Source organism: Diceros bicornis, chromosome 25 (genome assembly GCF_020826845.1).
Source record: "Diceros bicornis minor isolate mBicDic1 chromosome 25, mDicBic1.mat.cur, whole genome shotgun sequence".
NCBI lineage: Eukaryota > Metazoa > Chordata > Mammalia > Perissodactyla > Rhinocerotidae > Diceros > Diceros bicornis.
Window position 1 is genome coordinate 7112409 of NC_080764.1, and position 19459 is coordinate 7131867.

Genomic DNA, 19459 nt, shown 5'->3' on the forward strand with positions numbered 1-19459 from the left:
TTGCTTTAATACCAGTGGGATCAGCCTGTGTCTACCGTGCTACAGCCCACCGTGTTCACCCGATGAGGGGAACATCTTTTCTCATCTGTGCACAGTCCCCTCCCTCTCTCTCCTCTGGCTGCCCGGGTTCCACTCCAGAGGTGTACCGGCATTTTTGATTTTTGATGGACAGTAAGGTAGTTTTCAGTGTTTTTTATTTTTGTTGCTATTGAAAAAAAACCCACAGTGAATATCTACATTTGACTCTTGGATGAGTCTATCTATAGGATAAAGTTGTAGAAGAAAGAGTTGGGTGAAAGCCTAGTGTTTCTCTTTTGTTAACTCGGTCGCATGCTGAGTGGCATGTAACAGTGCATAAGGACAAGTATGAAATGGCTGCATACACATGTGCTTGGTTTTCAATAGCATATCTTATAAGCACTTGAGGCTTGAATTTTTAACCCAGTAGCACAGATATAAGAATCTGAGTTACCATGCAGCTCACTAGTGATGCCAGATCACTCCTCCCTGGGGTCCTCAGTGCCCCCGTGGGCAAGCACACAGGCTCCTGCCTTCCTGGGTGCTGAGACAGGCCTAGAAGTCCGTGGGACCTTGGCTACCCTCCCTCTGCTGGAAAGGCCCCTCCCCGTCCTTCACACGCCCACTCGCATCCACCTTGGGTCCTCGGAGAGGCCTGACCGTTGTGTCTCCACAAGTCCCTCCCTCCTGTTCTTCCCACCACTTTTTATAGCATCTTATGTACCTCCATTCGCTATTGCACGTCAGTCTGCCCTCTTAGGACGTCAGCCCCAGATGAGCAGCAACCATGGCTATCTTGTTTACTGCTCCATCCCCAGGACTTAGAAGAGTGCCTGGCACATAGTAGGTGCTCAGACATCTGTTTGTAGAATGAATGGATCAATACATCCCTTACTTTATGGGGAATGATCCTCCCCTCACTCTGGGCCAAACAGTGGTTTAGAAGAAATTTTAGTCATTTCCCAATCAATGAAGAATTTCCCACCCTGGATAATGAAGAAGAAACAAACCTAGGTCCAGTGTGTGCTCACGGCGAGGCCTGCAGGGCAGCACAGAACCAGGCCGGCGTTGTGTGTGGGGCAATGAGGACACCTTCCTTCTGTGCTGCCTCTGCCATTACAGAGGCCTAAAGAGGGCTTTCTCCTGAGGAGATGTGCACCATGGTGCTTTCACTCAGAATGTTCTTGCTTTATGGTAATAGCCTTTGGCCTAATGACCTGTTCTGTTTTTTCTTTTTGGAACAAATTAAGGACATTAAGGGGGAGCTAGATGTGCTTATGTAATTGGTACCTTTTGTTTACCTGATACCTGTTATCAGGCCCAGAGGAGAGGAAGGAGGTTATGCCAGCTTCCGACCTGGCCAAGGGCACCCTTAGCCACCTCCATTAACCTCTGAGACTCTGCACATCATTTTAGGGATGGCTCTGATTCACCAGTGCTTATATACGTCAGTGGCAGAAGTCACTGGAATCCAGAGATCTAGAACCGTTTCCCCTACTTCAGTCATTCCTAGATTCCCTAATTCCTGACGAGTGCCTCTTAGAATGTGTATTCAGCAAACATCTGTCGAGGGCCTACTATGTAGCAGGACACACGTGGAGGACCACAAATGCATTTTTCAGGAGAGTGGGGAGGAAAAGGGTTGATGATTTGTACATCTTTACACTTAGGAATTTCTTGCTCTCAGGTTTCAAGCTTGCTGCTGCTTAAACACCTCCTATGGGGCAGACAAGGTCCCAGGCTGAAGCACACTGGCCTTGCTCCTCGTGTGACTGGAATTTTAAGGTCTCTGAGGGGAGCCAGCCTGAGGGACTGCCCATCACTCCACTGATGACTGGCAGTTCACTGAGTGGCCGCAGCAGAGCTGCCCTCCTCGAGGCATCGGAGAGAGAGGAGGGAAAAGCTGGAAGTCCTCGTTCCTTATTCACTCACTCACTCAGATCTTTGTTGAGCACCTATGTGCAGCACTAGGGGGCGCTAGACCTGAGTGGTAAGTGAGCGGCACAGCAGAGCCCGCAGTCCAGGGCTCCCCCACCCTCCCAGCCTGTAGGACCTCTGGGATGGCTCTTCCCAGTCCCTTAACCAGTCTCTTTCTTGCGTCTCTTTCTCCTCCTGTTTTATGTGATAGGAAATTCCTGTGGTCTTATCATCCAGGTCGCTAGCTTCGTCTTTAATCTTGTCATTCTATTATACAGATCATCCATTAAAATGTTTATTTTGGTAATAAATTTCCTAAAAATTAAGAAAAAATATTTACTTATTTCCTGATTGCTCCTTTTTCATAGCAGGCTGTTCCTGTTTTATGGGTACAATAACCTTGACTTTCTTGGAGAATTCTCATCAGAGTTTGTTAGAATTTCTCTTATTCCCTGAAGTGTCTGTGTTTTCCCCAGAGATCAGTTCAAAATAAAAGTTGTCCTGTTGATCTTGGTCCTACTTTTTCATGGTTTGGGTTTTTATTCATTATAATTTATTTAATGATTGAAGATCTTTGGTTATCAGTTCATGTCTGTGAAGAACGAGGCTGATGTGTCCAGGTTTCCTGTCAGCCTCTCCTTTAAATGGGAGGGTGACTGTGGTTCTTCGAGAGGCCGGGCATGGCTCCCGCTGGGCCTCCCTGAAGTGTGTCTGGGCTTGATGGGTCCAAATGCAGTTTTTAAAATTACTCTGGTGATTGCCCCTCAGTCCCATTTCCTCCAGCTTTGCATTTCTCAGCCCTCAGCTTGGCTCCTGCCCCAGGAAGGCTCATTCCCACCCTGGCGTTCAGGATGGTTTCTTTGTTTTCCCTCAGCCCAGACCTGTCTGCTTTCTCCCAGCATGTCCTCCAGCCTGCTGTACCACCGCTGCATTCTTACAGGTTCCTTCTTGTCAACTCAGTGGACCCTGGGGGGGAGGAAGGGAGAGATGTGTGTGCCTCTCTTGAACTGGCTGTTTTAGTGTCATTTGGGGGAAAAAAACAAAGCTGGAGGAAATAAATGGGAAAAGTATTTTCTCGTCTCTGTTTCTTTCATTGTGATGGGAAGGAATCAAGAATAACTCAGCACACACTACCTTATCCTAGACGTTCATTTCAGAACCATTGTTCAGAATTCAGGTGGCCTTTTCCTGTCACCAGGTTAGACTGTAAAAGCCTGTTTCATCATGTTTGGCACACAGTGTAGCTCATGAGGTAGAGTTAGGACCGGGAGCACGGCAGGAAGAGTGTCCAACAGGACTACTCCCCCTTGTGTGTCGCGTTTGTGCAGAGTTAACGGAACTCATTCAGCGTTATAGTCGAGTACTATAGTTCAGTTTCTTTAGAAGAAATAATCAGTCAGCTACTGGGTGCTGGACAGTCTGAAATATACTAAAGAAGTGCCACACTCAGTCCCTGTCCTCGGAAGGAGTGGTACTGACTCATTTGTCTGTCGCTTTGTACTTTCCCAAAGTTTTTTCACATCCGTTATCACTCTGGGCCTCGTCATAGCTTGGGAGATAAGGAGCACGTCCTTGCCTTACAGAGGACAGGGCTCCCGGAGGACAGGTGACTGGGCTCACCGTCACAGTCTTCCTAGGACTGCACCTTCCCGTTGAGAAGCACCCAATTAATTACTAAGTATACAGTATATGTTTTTGGCGTCCATAAATATATTTCAGGAGAATTCGGTACCATGTAGCATTACAGACCAATTTGTTCCAGCATGTCCACAGGCTTGGTAGTGGTTACGTTGGCTCAGGACCCTGGAAGAATGAAGGAAGCAGAACCAGGAAATACGTCTGGCTTGCTCTCCTTTTGAAGGAATGGGTTTGCAGGTTCTCTTGTTGCCCTTAGAGAAGTCTCAGTCTCCCCATCTTACACGTTTTTGTAGCCCAGAGGATGCTAAAACCAGATTCATTTTTATGGTTAGAGACATTTGTGCATGAAAAAAAATTCTGAGTAATATTCCCTGACAGGCCCAGGGCCTTTGGGGATGTTTTGGATGTCAGTATTCATAAGACAGCCCTGAGAATCAGGCCCCTTTTCTGAGGGAGCAGCCTCCTGGTCAAGCAGGGCTGCCAGATCTGGGAATGACTCATGGCTGGACGTGCAGGGTCCTGCTGGCGTTGGGCAGCATGGAGTCAGACAGTCAGGGTTGAGTCCTGGCCTAGCATTTACGAGCTGTGGGGCCATTGACCAGTGATTTGAATTGTTGGCACCTCGGTTGCCTTCCTGTAAAACGAGGACAAACTGCATCATTGCAGGGTTTTTGAGGAACAAAAATAGTATGTCTGAAGCTCGCCTAGACCACCTGGCGGTGCTAAGCGGTGCTTGATACGTGGGAGCTGCTTTGATGTTGATTTACTCCTATGTGGACTCCCAGGCGGAGTGCAGAACCATGTCTGGTTGAAGCAGGCTTGCTTTATTTGATACCAACATGGCCGACTTCAGCCAAGAGAGCCTTCTTTGGGGGAGTCATTCACTCATTATAGTTATTGAACGCCTATGTGGCAACATTAGGCGTTCTAGCTCTTCTAGTTCCTTCCTTGGTGGCCTTGGTTTCCCTATGGGATGGAGCATGGCTCCTGGGGTATGGCCTGCTCTGCAGCTGGTTCCCACTCAGGAGGGGACGCCCTCAAGTGAGCATCCACATACTGGAACAGAGCGCTGGTGTTTGGCTGGACATTAGGGGGCTTTGTTCAGGAAGCTCATTTTCTCTTAGAGTATAGGCCATACCCTATGCCCCCTCTTCTTACCTTAGAGTTATTTATCTGCAGCTCTTGGCCCCCTAGTCACATGTGTCCACCCCACCCCATCCCTCATTTTAAGGAGGGCATGAAGTGATGCCTGGAAACAAGCTGTGAGGGAAGAGTGACGTTGTGTTGTCTCTGAGTGATGAAACTATGGCCTTAAGCCTTCTTCCTGTCCTTTCTTTCTCTGCCAAACTCTCTTCTCTGAGTTCTCTATGGAAAATATGGGTTATTTTTGTTTTTCTAAGTTACAAATACATTAAAAAAACAAACAAAAAAAAGACCACCCAAGTTGATTGGTACATTAAGACCCCTTAACATTGGGTCTTGTCATTTTTCTTGTCTTATGTAAATATACAGAGCAGACATTCTGAGATTTTATTTTGATTGTCGTCAAGCATTTATTGCCAATTTTACTTTATTTACAGTACTAAAAGGGCAAAGAATATTTTTTCTCTTGGCATGACAAATTTAACATTTGAGTCTTTCCTGATTTTCCCATTATCCTAGTCCAGTTTAGTTGTTTTTCAGTTTTATTTAAAAGAAGTTGAGGTCTAGCCCATGGGCTATTTGTATTCCTAGTACTAGCTGAGTTCTGAAGCTTAGATCTTTATTGAATGAATGGATAAGGCTCACCAGGAGCAGCTGATAATGGCAGATCTTCCCCTCTTTCCAATTTTAAGTTGACACAAAACCATTGTGTCACTAAGCCATGTAATGCTTTCTACTCTTTTTTCTTCCACTCCCCTCCTGACCATCTCTGAGCTTGGCCATGGCTGGTGTGACTCAAGAGGTCATGTGGTCCCAGGAAGAGTGGTTGATCATTGTGCCATATTGAGTCTGTGGTGCCAGTCAAATCCTGGCCGTGAAAGAACGAGTCTAACTATTCATCGTGGAGAACGTTTCTCGTGCAAGCCCTGAAGGCTGAGGGCTGATTCTGTTACTCTTGTAAAATCACCCACCATGGATCTCCAGAGATAGATGAGATTTCCTTGGCCTCCTGTGACCCATCTTGACCCTCCTCCCTGTACAGATAGGAAGCCCTTTTCCTGTGCACCGAAGCAGAGCCCATCTGCCTGTAAGTCCCTTTCTAGCTTTCCTGTACCCTATGGAGGAAGGGACTTGTCCTTGCTTTCTTGATATTTTCATAGCATTTTATTCACAATACCTATACACTGCTTATATGTAATGTATTATAATAGGAAAAGCTTGAATTTTAGAACCAGAGAACCTGGTTTTGAGTCTTGATCTCACCATTTATCACCATTTATAACCTTGAGTAAGTTAATTGACCTTTAGTTTCTCATCTGCAAAAAGGAAATAAAAATACCTACCTCAGGACTATTATGAAAAATAAATGAGATTGTGGAATATAGCTAAAATTGTGGTTAGAGGGAAATTTATAGCTTTAAATGCATGTATTAGAAAAGAAGAAAGCCTGAAAATTAATGAACTAAGCTTTCATTTCTAGAAGTTAGAAAAAGAACAAGTTGAAGCCAAAGGTGGTAGAAGGAAGGAAGTAAAAGGGGGAGAAACCAAGGAAAAAGAAGACAAATATTCAGTAGACAGCTGAAAGAAAGCTAAAAGTTGATTCTTTGAAAAGGGGTAAAAATTGATAAACCTCTGATGAGATTGATCAAGAGAAAAGGCACACTGAGGCCGGCTCAGTGGCGCAGTGGTTAAGTGCACGCGTTCCGCTTCAGTGGCCTGGGGGTCACAGGTTCAGACCCCGGGCACACTCTGATGCACCGCTTGTCAAGCCATGCTGTGGCGGTGTCCCATATAAAGTAGAGGGGATGGGCATGGATGTTAGCCCAGGGACAGTCTTAGCAAAAAGAGGAGGATTGGCAACAGATGTTAGCTCAGGGCTGATCGTCCTCTCCAAAAAAACAAAAAAAAAAAAAAGGGAGAGAGAGGGGAAAGGCACAAAAACCTAATGTCAAGAATGGAAAGGGGGACATTACTACAGATCATTCAGTCTTTACAACAATTGTAAGAGGATAATATAAACAATTCTATGCCAATAAATTTGAAAAAAATGAACTGGATTCCTTAGAAAACCTTAAAACTTTACAAATTCAGTGCTCAAAGAAGTAGAAAATACCTGAATAATCTTCTACCTTTTAACTAGAGCCTATGATTAAAGCTGCTTAAGGAAGACTCCAGGCCTAGATGCCTTCACTGACAAATTCTGCCAAATGTTTAAGGAAAAATAAAGCCAATCTTACATAAACATCCATTTGTGATAAAAGCTCTTAGTAGAATTATAGTAGAAGGAAATTTTCTTAACCTGAAAAGTGATATTTTTAAAAATCATATGGCAAACATCATTCTTAATGGTGAAATGTTGAAAGCTTTGTCTTTGAGACCAGAAAGGATCTCTACATTTTATTGGGAGTCCTCTCCAGTGCAGTAAAGCAAGAAAACGAAATAAAAGCTGTAAGAATTAGAAAGGAAGAAATAAAACTGTCAGTATTTGAATATGATGTGAATATATGTATAGGACATCCAAATGAATTTATAGATTATTAGAAATAATAAGAAGAAAAAAGGAAATAAATAATAAGTGCAAAGTTGCTGGATACATGGTGAGCATACAAAATCAGTTGCTCTATATATTAGCAATAAATAAAGTGAAAAATGTAAAAAGATACCACTTATAATATCAAATCTATTAAATACTGAGTAATACACTAACCAAAGGTGTGCAAGAATTCTATACAAAAGACTATGGATTGTTATTGAGGGAATTAAAGAAGGCCGGAATAAATGGAGTATATTCCATGGATTAGGAGACGCAATATTGTAAAGATCTTCATTCTCTCAGAGTGGTCTGAGGATTTGGTGAAATCCTAATCAAAATCCCAGCAGAGCTGGTTGGTTGGTGGAACTGAATAAGCAGATTTTAAGATGTATATGGAAATACAAAGGGCCCAGCATAGCCAAACCACTCTTGAAGAAGAACAAAGTGGGAGGACTTCCTCTGCTAGATACCAGGAATTCTTATATGATTGTGGTAATTAAGACAATGTGGGGGCCGGCCCCGTGGCTTAGCGGTTAAGTGTGCATGCTCCACTGCTGGCGGCCCGGGTTCGGATCCCCGGCACGCACCGAGGACCCGCTTCTCTGGCCATGCTGAGGCCGCGTCCCACATACAGCAACTAGAAGGATGTGCAACCATGACATACAACTATCTACTGGGGCTTTGGGGGAAAAAAAAAAAAAAGACAATGTGGTACTGTCACAAGACAGACACAGGGTGGAACAGAGAGCCTACGTGAAGATCCACACATCTGTGGACAAAGGTGGCACTGCAGAATAGGGAGGGAAGGAAGCTCTTTTCAACAAACAGTGCTGGAACAATTGATATCCACATGGGAAAAATGAAACTTGTATGTCATATCACATACAAAAATCATTTCTGGATATGAATAGTAAAAACCAGCCAAGCCAAACCATTTAAAAGATAATGCAGGTGGATGAATATCTTTATGACCTCAGCACAAGAAAAGACTTCTTAAACAGGACATAAACAGCACTAACTATTATAGAAAACATTGATAAATTAGACTGTATTAGAATTAAGAATATCTATGCAACAAATGACCTCGTTAAGGAGTGAAAAGGTAGGACACAGAGCAACGTATAATTTATGTAAGACATTAATGAGGGAAATCTGAGTAAAACCATGGTGTTACGACTCAGGCATCTGAAAGGCTGAGATCAACAGGCTGTCTGTGATGACAGGACTTTAGCAGTAGCTCAGAAAGGCACAGCACCATGTGACTTTCACATTTTATATTCTAGAATATTTGAGCTCAGCACTGAGGTGGTTATAGTCAGTGGTTAAGAGCATGGCTGGTGTGAACCTGCCTTTATTCAGATCTCAACTCCACCACTTGGGTAACTCCTTACCCTTTCTGTGCCTCAGTTTCCCTAGCTTTAACAAGGAGCGTGATGCTAACAGCTCCCTCATAGGGTTGACAGTAGAGTTAAATGAAGGCCCCAGGACCCCAGGTTGCAGCCCATGCAGGGCCTGCCTTGATGGGAGCCTCATCCTGGGCAGCACCCTTGCAGATTGCCAGCACGTGCAAAGCACTTAGTAGGGTGCCTGCTGCCTGAGGGAATCTCCCTAGGTGGTAGGTGATGATTGGCCTCCCATCGCTGAGTAAAGGAGGGCTGGTGGCAGTGCCAGGGTGGTGGGGGAAGCCTCAGTAAAAGTGCTTAGCCCAGCAACAGTAATCATGGGAAAGCAAAAAGCAAATCCAGCCCATCACTGGCACTCACTACCCTTTGGTGGTTTTCTGTGTTTTAAGAGCAGTGGCTACCACTTTTAGGGTGTCAGATGTATGCTGTGTGGTTTCGATTTCTCATTTCTCGTCCTCATCCAGTCCTATGAGGGAAATACTCTCGTTTTTATTTTATTGACAGGCTGTCTCTCGAAAGGGGTGCTGCTGCTTCCCACATATTGGTGATATTTGAAGTCACAGGAGAGGATGAGACCATTGCTGGGAGGTACAGGAAGAACCTCAAGAACAGACTATGGGGCATACCGGTGACAGGAGAAGGAAAGGGGGTTTATGGGAGAGGGAGGGGAGAGCCAGGAGAGACCAGGATCACTGAGGTTGGAGCAGGGTGCTTTGGGAGGGGTGGGGCAGTTGGGCAGGGCCTGAACCCAAGTCCCCCAGAGGTTGGTGTTGCTCTGTGAATGTCAGAGATGAGTTCTCAGGTCGACCAGTGCTTAATATCAGTTGGGTTTTCTCTGTGGTACAGATCCTTGTCCCCCAGGCCCTCGCTTTTGCCTGCCTTCCTTGTGACTGTCATGTGGAGCTGCAGGAGGTAGTGAGGACACTTGGAACCAAGGGTGCTGGGTGAGGACGAGGCTCCCACTGAGGGGGCCCTGCCATGGGCTGCAGCCTGGGTCCTGGCGCCTTTGTGTACCATCTTGTTTAACCGTCACTGAAACCTGGTGGAGCACAGCTCGGGAAACCAGGGCTCAGAGAACTAACTGGCTTTCTCGTGGTCACCAGCTCATCAATGGTAGAGCTAGGATTTGAACCTGAACTTTCCTGATTGCCACCATCCTAGGCTTTCACCTACATTATCTCACTAACTCTTTGGGCAGGAGATCTTCCCTTCTTCTTCTCACTTTCTGTCTATTTGGGTTTTTAATGCCTTGCCTCAGTTTCCTGTATAGGACTGTGAATGTCCTTGCTGCTTTCTGACCTCTTAGAGGAGGCTGAACAGTTCAATGAGACCCTATGTAAGATCTGCTTCAAGGGTTCAGAAGAAAAATGTCGCTAATTCTGAATTATTACAAGTCAAAAGTGAAGTAGTGATACAGAGCTTCCAAAAGTCATTTACATTTGGGTCTGGAATGCCTTGTACAATTTTACAAAAAGAGATTTGCCTTCCTAATTTTGTTTTATTTAGATTAATAATGGCATTCATGTATAAGCTTGGAGAATGTATAAGTCGGGAGGTGGGGAAGAGAAGAACTGAAGAATTTGTGTGAGGGAGCTGGTTCGGCATTGAAATGAACTCTAGCACACACGAGGGCAGTTGAGCTGACTGTAGTTGTTAAACGTTGGGCTGTGGCTACATGGGGTACCAGTGGGGTCAGCTTGGCCCTCGTGCAGGTGTGATCTTGGGGATGTCACAGTCACTGAGCACAGTGCTATGGTGAGATCCAGGGCCCTGGACTGGGGGACATCACCAACTTGCCACTGTGTGCAAGCTGGGCTTTCCTTATTCCCACTGGTCAGCTAAGCTTACGCCTCGTCTCCGATGCCGTCAGCAGCTCCAGTGTTTCTTGGTTTTGTTACTTGGCAGGGCATCTCTTCTCGGTGATTCAGGTCCTTGCTCCTAGCAGTCAACTGTGCCTTTTTGTGCTGAGCCCAGAGGCAACCTCTTCTCGACTCTTGGCACTTAGTAGGTGCTTAATAAATCTTGTGCAGAACTGATCCTCCCTTTGTGTCTAAACCATGGCTGAACCCAGATGAATTCCTCTGCCTGAGCTTTTCAAGTGTCAAGCTGCTTCTCCATCCAGGGCAGGCACCTGCTCCTCCCTACACCTGCTCCCTGCAGCTGCTCTCTGGACCTGGCCAGGCAGCCTAGCCAGTGGCTTCATCAGGCCACGTTGAGACTTGCCTGAGCCAAAAGCCCAGCTAATCCCTGAGGAGCCCGGAGCAGACAGCAGCTGCTCTGGGTAGAAGACTTTCTGCTGTTGCAGACAGGGGCTGGGGTGCTTCTAGGAGGGCCCTGGCTAAGAGCATAAGATTCCACAGAAAAAGAGAATGCTGTGAAACATGGCACCAGGGCCCAGGCCAGAGAGGCCTGTCCATGCTTTGTGATAGCCCAGCGGTTAGAGTGAGATGCGGCCGCTGTGATTACGGAGCAGAGATGCAGCCAGCGTGCTGTCAGGAAGCGTGTGTGTGTGGCACCCGTTTAACTCTGCCTGGTAATGGCATGCGTGCATCTGGAGTACTTTGAAACACCATAATTTGAGTTTATTGGCCCCGTACGGTGCTGTGTTCAATTTTGGAAGCTGTGAAATCCATCAGATTAAACCCTTTTCATTAGCAATTAATTCTTGGGTTATAGGACACCTGACGTAAATTTGAGATCGTTTTTGGAAAATATCTTGGTATGATGGAGAGAACAATACCTTAGCAAACATGCAGAGTTGGTGTCAAATGCTGGTCTCCACCATTCAATACTTGGGTGACCATGGGCAAGTTACTTAAACTCCCTAAGCATCAATTTTCTCAACTATAAAGAAGAGATAGAAGTAATGATAGTAATAATAATTACTATCTAATAATAATTACATTATAATTTACTATGTCCATAGTGCTTACTATGGACCGTGTATTGTTCACCCCTGTGTGTATTGCCTCATTTGATCCTCACAGTAATGCTGTGATACAGGTTCCATTATTGTCTCTCTTTTACAGATAAGGCCATTGAGGCCCAGACAGGTTAGTAACGTGCCCACTGTTGCCCAGCTAGTGAGTAATGAATGGGTCTGGGGTTGGAGCCCAGGCAGCCTGACTCTAGAGCCTGTGTTCCTTACTGTGCTTCTAGACTGTCTCACAGGGAATCGCAAGGATTAAATGTGATAACATGGAAAAGTACCTAGAACACAGTCTTGTACCTCGTAGGTATAACAGTGTAGATCACTCTGCCTACCCCGCCCCACCTTCTCCCTCCCATCGCTTAAGCTGAGGCTTGGGACTCCTGACTGGTAGTTAGGAAAGTTTCGGGTCTCTGGCTGTGCGATCTGAGCACAGAGGGATGTAAAGGAGGGTGGAGTCACCTTTTCACCAAGAAGTCAGGGGGTCTTACCTGGTTGTGGACAGGTCTTTCCATCAAAGTGCTTTGTGTTTATGAATGTAGCTGGCGTCCTCCACCTTCTTACCTCTAGCAGGGAAATAATCATCCCTTTGCCCTTGCCTGGATTTAGAACATTGAGTTGTTACTCAGAAGTGATCAGTTTAACTTGTCTTTACTCTTTCTAGCTGACCCTCACATAGATGGTGTCAGAATAAACTGGGCTGAATTCAAGGCTTCAGTGGCTGAGTCAGTCATGGGGAGGGGAGGAGACAATGCCCAACACAAGCGGAACGTGGTGGAAACTCTGTGGAGAGTGGAGTCTGGGGTCAAAGGTAGATTATTTCCACCCACATTTTACCCCAGGTCCTCGTCCTGCCGGGTGGGTAGGATAGGCTGGGACAGGGCGAGCCCAGAATTGCAGGGACTCTGGCTGCTTTTGCGTAGTCTCACAAGTTCTCTGTCCTTTTCTCTAAGGGATGAGGAAGATTATTTAGTCAGGTTGTCAGTCTGTTGATCTAAGAATGCGAATTGTTCTTCAGAAAGCTCTTTGAGCTCTTCAGTAAGATGTTGACGTTTACTTGTTGATGTGAAATACACACACCCCAGCATATAACATGCACGTAGATGTCAGTGCCCAGAGTTTAGTTTATTGACTGTCTCCCACCTAGAGGAAACATTTTAGACTGTTCTTTGCAAAGGCAGTGATGGAAATGAAAGTTGTAAAATGGAGATGGCTTGCCTTTTCACTTGGGCATTTAAAAACCACAATGATATGTTTTTCTTTTATAGGTTTGACTACGGATTTTGAGCATCTGAAGTTGACCTCTGAATTGACGTGTTCCCTGCTGCTCCCTCACCCTTTGAAGAGATGTCTGTCGCTTATGATGATTCCGTGGGAGTAGAAGTGTCCAGCGACAGCTTCTGGGAGGTGATGCCCGTACTTTCTTTTTGATGAATGCGGAGACCAGGCCGATGGTGCCTGAGAGGTCTTTTTTTTTTGGCCAGGACGGGGGGGGATGAGATGAACATACCTCAAAACCAGCCAGGCACTGGTGGTCAGATCTAGATGGCAGCAGGTAGAGCTTAGCTCTCAGTGAAGGTGGTGAACGTTCCTTGCTAGACAAGTGTGATGCCTAAAGAGGTTAGAGCGGTTTTTCACATCTCGTCAGTTTGTCCATTCTCGGGTCTTCCTTTTCATGTTTAGCCACGTTGTGACTTGGAGAGACACACACTAATTATTGGGCTTGGCCTGAGAGGCAGCATTACTTTTGAGTTTTGTATAGAAAAATGGATGGTAGTGATGTGACATCATGCTGGACAGTACAGGCAAGTGGCCAGAGGGCTGAACAAACTGCCCTCATGCTTGTTGGAGGATCTTCTGTCAGTCTATGCAGATGAAGTTCTCCTTTCCTGAGCCCCACTTACTTTTCCTGCCTGCTGGTCAAAGGAAAGTCCTTTTTTATTTTTTTGGTAAGAAAGATTGGCCCTGAGCTGACATCTGTTGCCCATCCTCCTCTTTTTGCTAAGGAAGATTGTCACTGAGCTAACATCTGTGCCAGTCTTCTCCCATTTTTCATATGGGACGCCGCCACAGCATGGCTTAACGAATGGTGGTAGGTCCACTCCCGGAATCTGAACCTGCAAACCCCAGGCTGCTGAAGTGGTGTGCACGAACTTAACCACTATGCCCCGGGCCGGCCCTGGAAAGTCCATTTTTGATCAAATTTTGTTCTTGTGGCAAAACCCCTGGAACTTTCCTGGCAGATGTGGGCTTATTGGAAAGAGCACTGGCTTTGCAGTTGGAAAGATCTGGGTTCTGATCCCAGCTGTGCCATTACTAGCTGTGTGACCTTGGGTAAGTTGCTTGACTGATCTGAGCCTCAGAGTCTTCATCTCTAACGGGGTGATGATACTAGCCCTCATGGGAGGCTGCCAGGAGGAAATGAGAATATAGACATAGGCATAAGCATCCACGTGGGCGCTTTCCTGACGCAGGAGGCTCCAGAGGTGCAGGAGATGAGGATGATGCCCTGGGGTTTACTGGGGGATCGCATGAAATAGCTTTATAAACTTAATTAGGTGTGTGATTTTGCTTGACATCAAATGCTATCTGATATTATAGTCTAATAGAAACAAGTGATCACAGGTGCCCAAGTTTAAAAAGGATGGGCAAGGAGCTCAGAATTCTTTTTTTTTTTTGTGAGGAAGATCAGCCCTGAGCTAACATCCACGCCAATCCTCTTTTTGCTGAGGCAGACTGGCCCTGGGCTAACATCCGTGCCCATCTTCCTCCACTTTATGTGGGACACCGCCACAGCATGGTGTGACAAGCAGTGCATTGGTGCACGCCTGGGATCTGAACCCGGGCCACCAGCAGTGGAGTGCGTGCGCTTAACTGCTACGCCATGGGGCCGGCCCAGAGCTCAAAATTCTATCAACACTTTTCTTTCCTATGTAAGGGGGAAACGTTATTATTGACTTTTAGCTGAATACTTCATTTTATTAAAAATATGTGTTTATTCAGCACCTACTGTGTGCTAGACCCCGTGAGGCTCCAGTGGGAAATGTTACAGCCCGAGCCCCTACCCCTCAGCTGGTAGCAGCCTTCCTGGTGGGTATCTAGGCTGGAGCTCGTTTCAGTAGCCAGAGAGGCACATTGGCCCTGGGAAACATTTCACAGAAGGCAGCAAGAGTGACAGGGGCAGCGAGAGTCATGGGCATGTCCCAGCCTCTCGGCGGCAGGGGCTCCCTGGCTTTGTCAGGTGCATTCTCACGGGGTAGGGGGAGGGTTGTGGTGAAACTAGATGAAGCTGTATTAGGACAGGTGGTTATAAGGTGCAGTTGGGAGGTGCTTCTGGGACAATGCTGGAATTCAGTACTGCACCTCCGCCCCCATATGCTGGTCTGGGTTCACAGGTGGGCAGACCCCGCTTGCTGGCGCCCAGGGAGGCTGTGGCCTTGCCAGCATTGCAGAAGCACTCAGGAGCCAGTGGTGGCTGTACAGAGCCTCCTGTGAGTTCCTGTGAAGCTGGCCTTTAGAAATGCAGGTCCTTGTTATTTTCAACACTGAACCAAAACTAAAGATAGAATTCTTTAAAGTCATGGGGAAACTTTCTGTTTTGTAGCTGTGGTGACATTACCGTCTGGTATTAATCAGAACCTGCCTTGAGCTAGGTGGTGGTGCAGAGAGGCTAGCACACACGGAAGGCCTTGCGAATGACACCAGGAGAGGCAACGGGGCAGATTCGGACGTGTGCTTTGGAGCCGGGTGGCCTGGGTTTGACTCCCTGCCTCATCACTTACTACATATGTGTGGCTTTGGGCAAGTTACTAAGTTTTCTTTGCCTCAATTCTCCAGTCTGTAAAATGGGAGTAATAGTAGCAGAAATGACAGAAACTGCTCTGGGAAAATTGAGTAGCTAAATACAGTGTTATTACAGAAGTCTTCAGCTGCTTGTTAAAAAAAACTGTCGGTGGAAGTTGCCAGTATGTATTGTCAGCATATATTAAATCAAGTAGTTTTAACAAGTTTTGTCATTGATTTAAGCTCTGAGGCTCCCTGTTAAATTCCTGCGATAATGTTAGAGACAAGAGCCTCTCCTTTTGTCTGAAGAACGCTAAGGCAGATGGGTTTGTTTTCTAGGCAGGCTCTGCTCATCTTGTGATGCTGTCCCTGAAATTCCTCTTCAGCTTGTATAAGTCAGCAGTGCCTCCTCCTCCTCCTCATCCTCCTCCTTGGTGGATGTTCACTGAGTGGAGGAGTGATTGCTCAGACTGAGCCGGCCTGCTTGGCTCTCAGTGACTCAGGTGCACGCTGCCAGCTGCACATCTCTCCAAGTTGCCAACAAGTTCCCTCTTTCCCACGGAAGGTGACTTCTCAATGGTGTGACCCACAGGGGTGCACAAATCTAAAGAAAGCCTTGTGGTCTCAAGGTAGAAAAGTCATTTGTGCTTAATTTTACTCCTTTCCACCAAAAGATAATGACCTGAGTGAGTCATTCCAGAACCGTCTTCTGCATACTGGCTGTGTGCCTGTGCAGGAGGGACAAGGCCCTGCTCTCTAGGAGCCTTTGGCTGTGACATTTGGAGGTCAACTCCCCAAGGGAGGAGACAGATGCTAGACAGACCGTTGTGCAAGGTGCTGTAGAATTTGCTAGGGTGCACAGGGGGAAGAGGGGCTCCTCTTGGGAGAGAGGGCAGGAAAGGTGGCATGGAAAATGAGCGGGATTGGTGCTTACTAAGCACTCAGGTGTTTGCTAGATGAATGAGTGAGCAAGGACTGATCTGTGGGAGGAGAGATGGCCCACAGGGACATAATATCAAATAGAAGTATTTAGTGGGTATTTGGAGGGGACACTTTCTGTGTTACCCGACACTGTAGTAAGAGATTTAGAAAAAAAGAGGAGGGGTGATCTGATTCCTGCAATGCAGGTGCTTATAATGTAGCTGGGAGGAGAAGGGAGAGTGGCCTCTGTGGAGTACGAGGGCAGAGGGGCCAAGCCACAGCTCTGTCCCTCAGTGACACAGAGTTCAGAGGAGAAAGATCTGCTGGCTGGCATCACCAGAGAAGGTGTATGGGGTACGTAGGGCTGGGCTTTGAGTTGGGAACAGGGAGAAGAGATGGCATTCCAGGCTGGAGCAAAGTCTAGAGGCTGGAAAGAGTGTGACCACAGAAGGATGAGGATCTTGACGTTTTTGGAGCCAAGGGCCTGTTTTGGGGATGAAAAGTCATGCGGGATTGGGTAGGTTGGGGCCAAGTGGAGGCTGTTCCCCAAGTGGGTGGCTCCTTCAGCAAATTGGAGCCTGGCACATCCTGCCCGAGAGCTTCCCAGTGGGGTGTGGGGTGGCTCGGCTGCCTCTGGCGCATGTTCTGGCTCACTTCCCAGAGCCTGCGGGCCCTCCCACTGTGTCCCCCACTTCCAGGCCCTGCATCTGGATCTTCTCTTTGGCTCTGGGTGCTGGTGTACAGAGAGAGACAAGGCTGCAGGCTGAGGGGCTTTCCAGGTGTCACCAGTACTTCCTAGGAAAGCCTGGCCTCCTCTGCCCTTGGTGGGCTCTGGGCACGTGATGATGGGTTTGTCCCCGGCAGGCCTGAGTGCTGCTGCCCGAATCTCCAAGGGCTTTTTGGGGGCCTGGCTGGGAAAGGGCAAACTACTAATTTTGGGAACTGGACCCTGAATCTGCCTCATCCCTAAGGCAGGAGTTCTGCTCACCTGTCAGCAATATGTGCAGTTACGGTCAGATCTCCCTGGACGAAGCCAGGCTGGGGCTGACCTGTACTGCACTCTCTGTGGCACAAAGTGCCTTTGAGGAGAAGAATATCTGGGAGATGAAGAGGACGTAAATACCTTGCTGTAAAATGTTCTGGGAATGTTAGCCCTAAAGAGTTGGCATGTGACTCCCAGTATTTACTGTCTCCTTCAGAGAAGGCTCCCCCTGCAGGTTCCTCTCAGACGTGAGCTGTGTGGAGACAGCACACCACGTGAGAACGTCTCCACATGTACCGCTGTTTTGTCTGGAAAGCCATCCATGTGGAATGGTGTGCACTTTTCCCATCCTTCTGGACCAATTTTGTGGCTAACATATTTAGAAGATGCCACTGGCCCGTCTTCATGGGTTCCACAAAGCCTGATTTGGCATCGGCCACAGTCCAGGCCCTGGGCTGAGTCCTGGGGTCCCGAGATGGGTGCACAGTCTTGGGACCCCAGAGCCATCATTTGCTGTGGTGGGTAGTTTTGGGGCAGCAGGGCTAGTGCTGTGAGTGGGAAGCGTGAGGCATGTATAAAATAAATATTGCTTGGCCACTCAGCATCAGTCATGCATTCCTTTTGTTGTCTGGCCACCCTCCACATACACAGACCTGGACGGACTTCTGTGTACGATGGCCTGTCTGTGGGTGTCAACCCTATGGGGCGGTGCACGTGAAGTTCATGTCCATGGGTGCAAGTTGTGGATTAGCTTTGTTGTACTGTGCTCAGACATATTTCCTAGCAGGCTGGTGGCATACCTTAATTTCACTGAAGTTTCTAAATAGAACCATTAATTCATTCTTTCAACTGAACCAGTGTCTGCTGTGCCATGACCAAAGATGAGGGCACTGGCCTCCCTGTGCCATGTTCAGTCTGTTCTCCACCCCGCTGACTCTCTGGCCGGGGTGGGAAGCTTCAGTTTTCTTCATCACCTTCAAAGTAAAACCACACTCTTCAGCATGACTGAAACGTGACCCTGTGTTGGCAGCTGCTGGGCCGCCTGGCCCTCCCTGAGGAGCTCTGCCCTGGGCTGCAGTTAGGGTGGCTCCCGCCCACAAAGAGCAGCCTCTCTGCCTGGGAGGGTCCGGGCTGAGGCTGGTGTTCTTTCCTCCAGCCCAACCTCCATTTATTTCTCAAGGAGCTCCTCCTCCAGACAGCCTTCCCTGATCCCTCCTGCGGGCTTAGGCAGCCTCCCTGCATGCTCCTCCAGCATGTTGTACCGTCACCATTTGCTTCTCCCTGTGGGCTGTGAACTCCGTGAGGGCAAGGGCATGGTTCTCACTGTGTCACTTAGCATGGTGCTTCACACACTGAGTGATTGTCAATTGAACGTACGAGTGAATCAGAGAAAGGACGTGGTTTAATGCTGGGAGTAAGACATGCCCTGCCCATAAGAAGCTTACAAACAAATATTTGGAATTAAAATATGTATGCAAATAACCATAATACTGAGCAGAAATCATTCTTTCAGTAAACATTTACAGAGCACCTATATGGTAGGCCCTATTCTAGGCCTTGGGGATACAGCATGAGTACCACAGACAAAGGTGACTTTAAAATAGTCCAGATCAAATGCTGTGAGGATGCAGAAGGGGGCTGTGCCTGCTGAGTGGGCATAGCAGAGCTGCGTCAGAGGTGGCTCTAGGACAGCAATGACTTCGTTGTATCCCGTGCATGAGTGTGTACATTCATAAAAGTCGTCGAGCTGTGTGCACACTGGTGTTTGCTTACAGTCTGGAAGCGGGAATGTTACACTATAACAAAAAGTTTAGAAATAAAAAACAGTGATAATGGCTAGCATTTATTGCATGTTCACTCTGGCCTCTGCTCTCAGTCCACACAACTGCCTTCTGAAATGGTGATCTCCACTTTACAGGTGTGAAACTGAGGCTCTGGTGGTTTGGTGTTGCCCGACTTCACATAGACAGTAGTTGGTGGAGCTGGGATTTGGGCCCAGGCACCTGCTCTCTAGATCTGCTCTCCTGCCTCTGCTCTCAGCCTCCTGGGAGCTTGGTATAGAAGAGAAGCGTTCCTTTGCAGTGGCTGCCGCACACTTCAACGCTTCTGTTTCCGTGTGAAGAAGCAGACTCCTGGCTGGCACCACCGTTTGCTAGTACGTGACCCTGAGGGCTCGGAGAAGTGCAATAACC

The 19459-nt window shown here is 47.3% G+C and overlaps 1 protein-coding gene across 2 annotated transcripts in view; it reads left to right on the forward strand.

The window, feature by feature from the left end:
• PACSIN2 (protein kinase C and casein kinase substrate in neurons 2) overlaps positions 1–19459 on the forward strand; it is a 143358-nt gene that overhangs the window by 86979 nt on the left and 36920 nt on the right. For both annotated transcript variants that reach the window (XM_058568208.1, XM_058568207.1), the window contains exon 2: positions 12850–12988. In XM_058568208.1, coding sequence (XP_058424191.1) covers positions 12929–12988 — 60 coding nt within the window. In that variant the 5' untranslated portion in view covers positions 12850–12928. The remainder of the gene's footprint in view (positions 1–12849; positions 12989–19459) is intronic.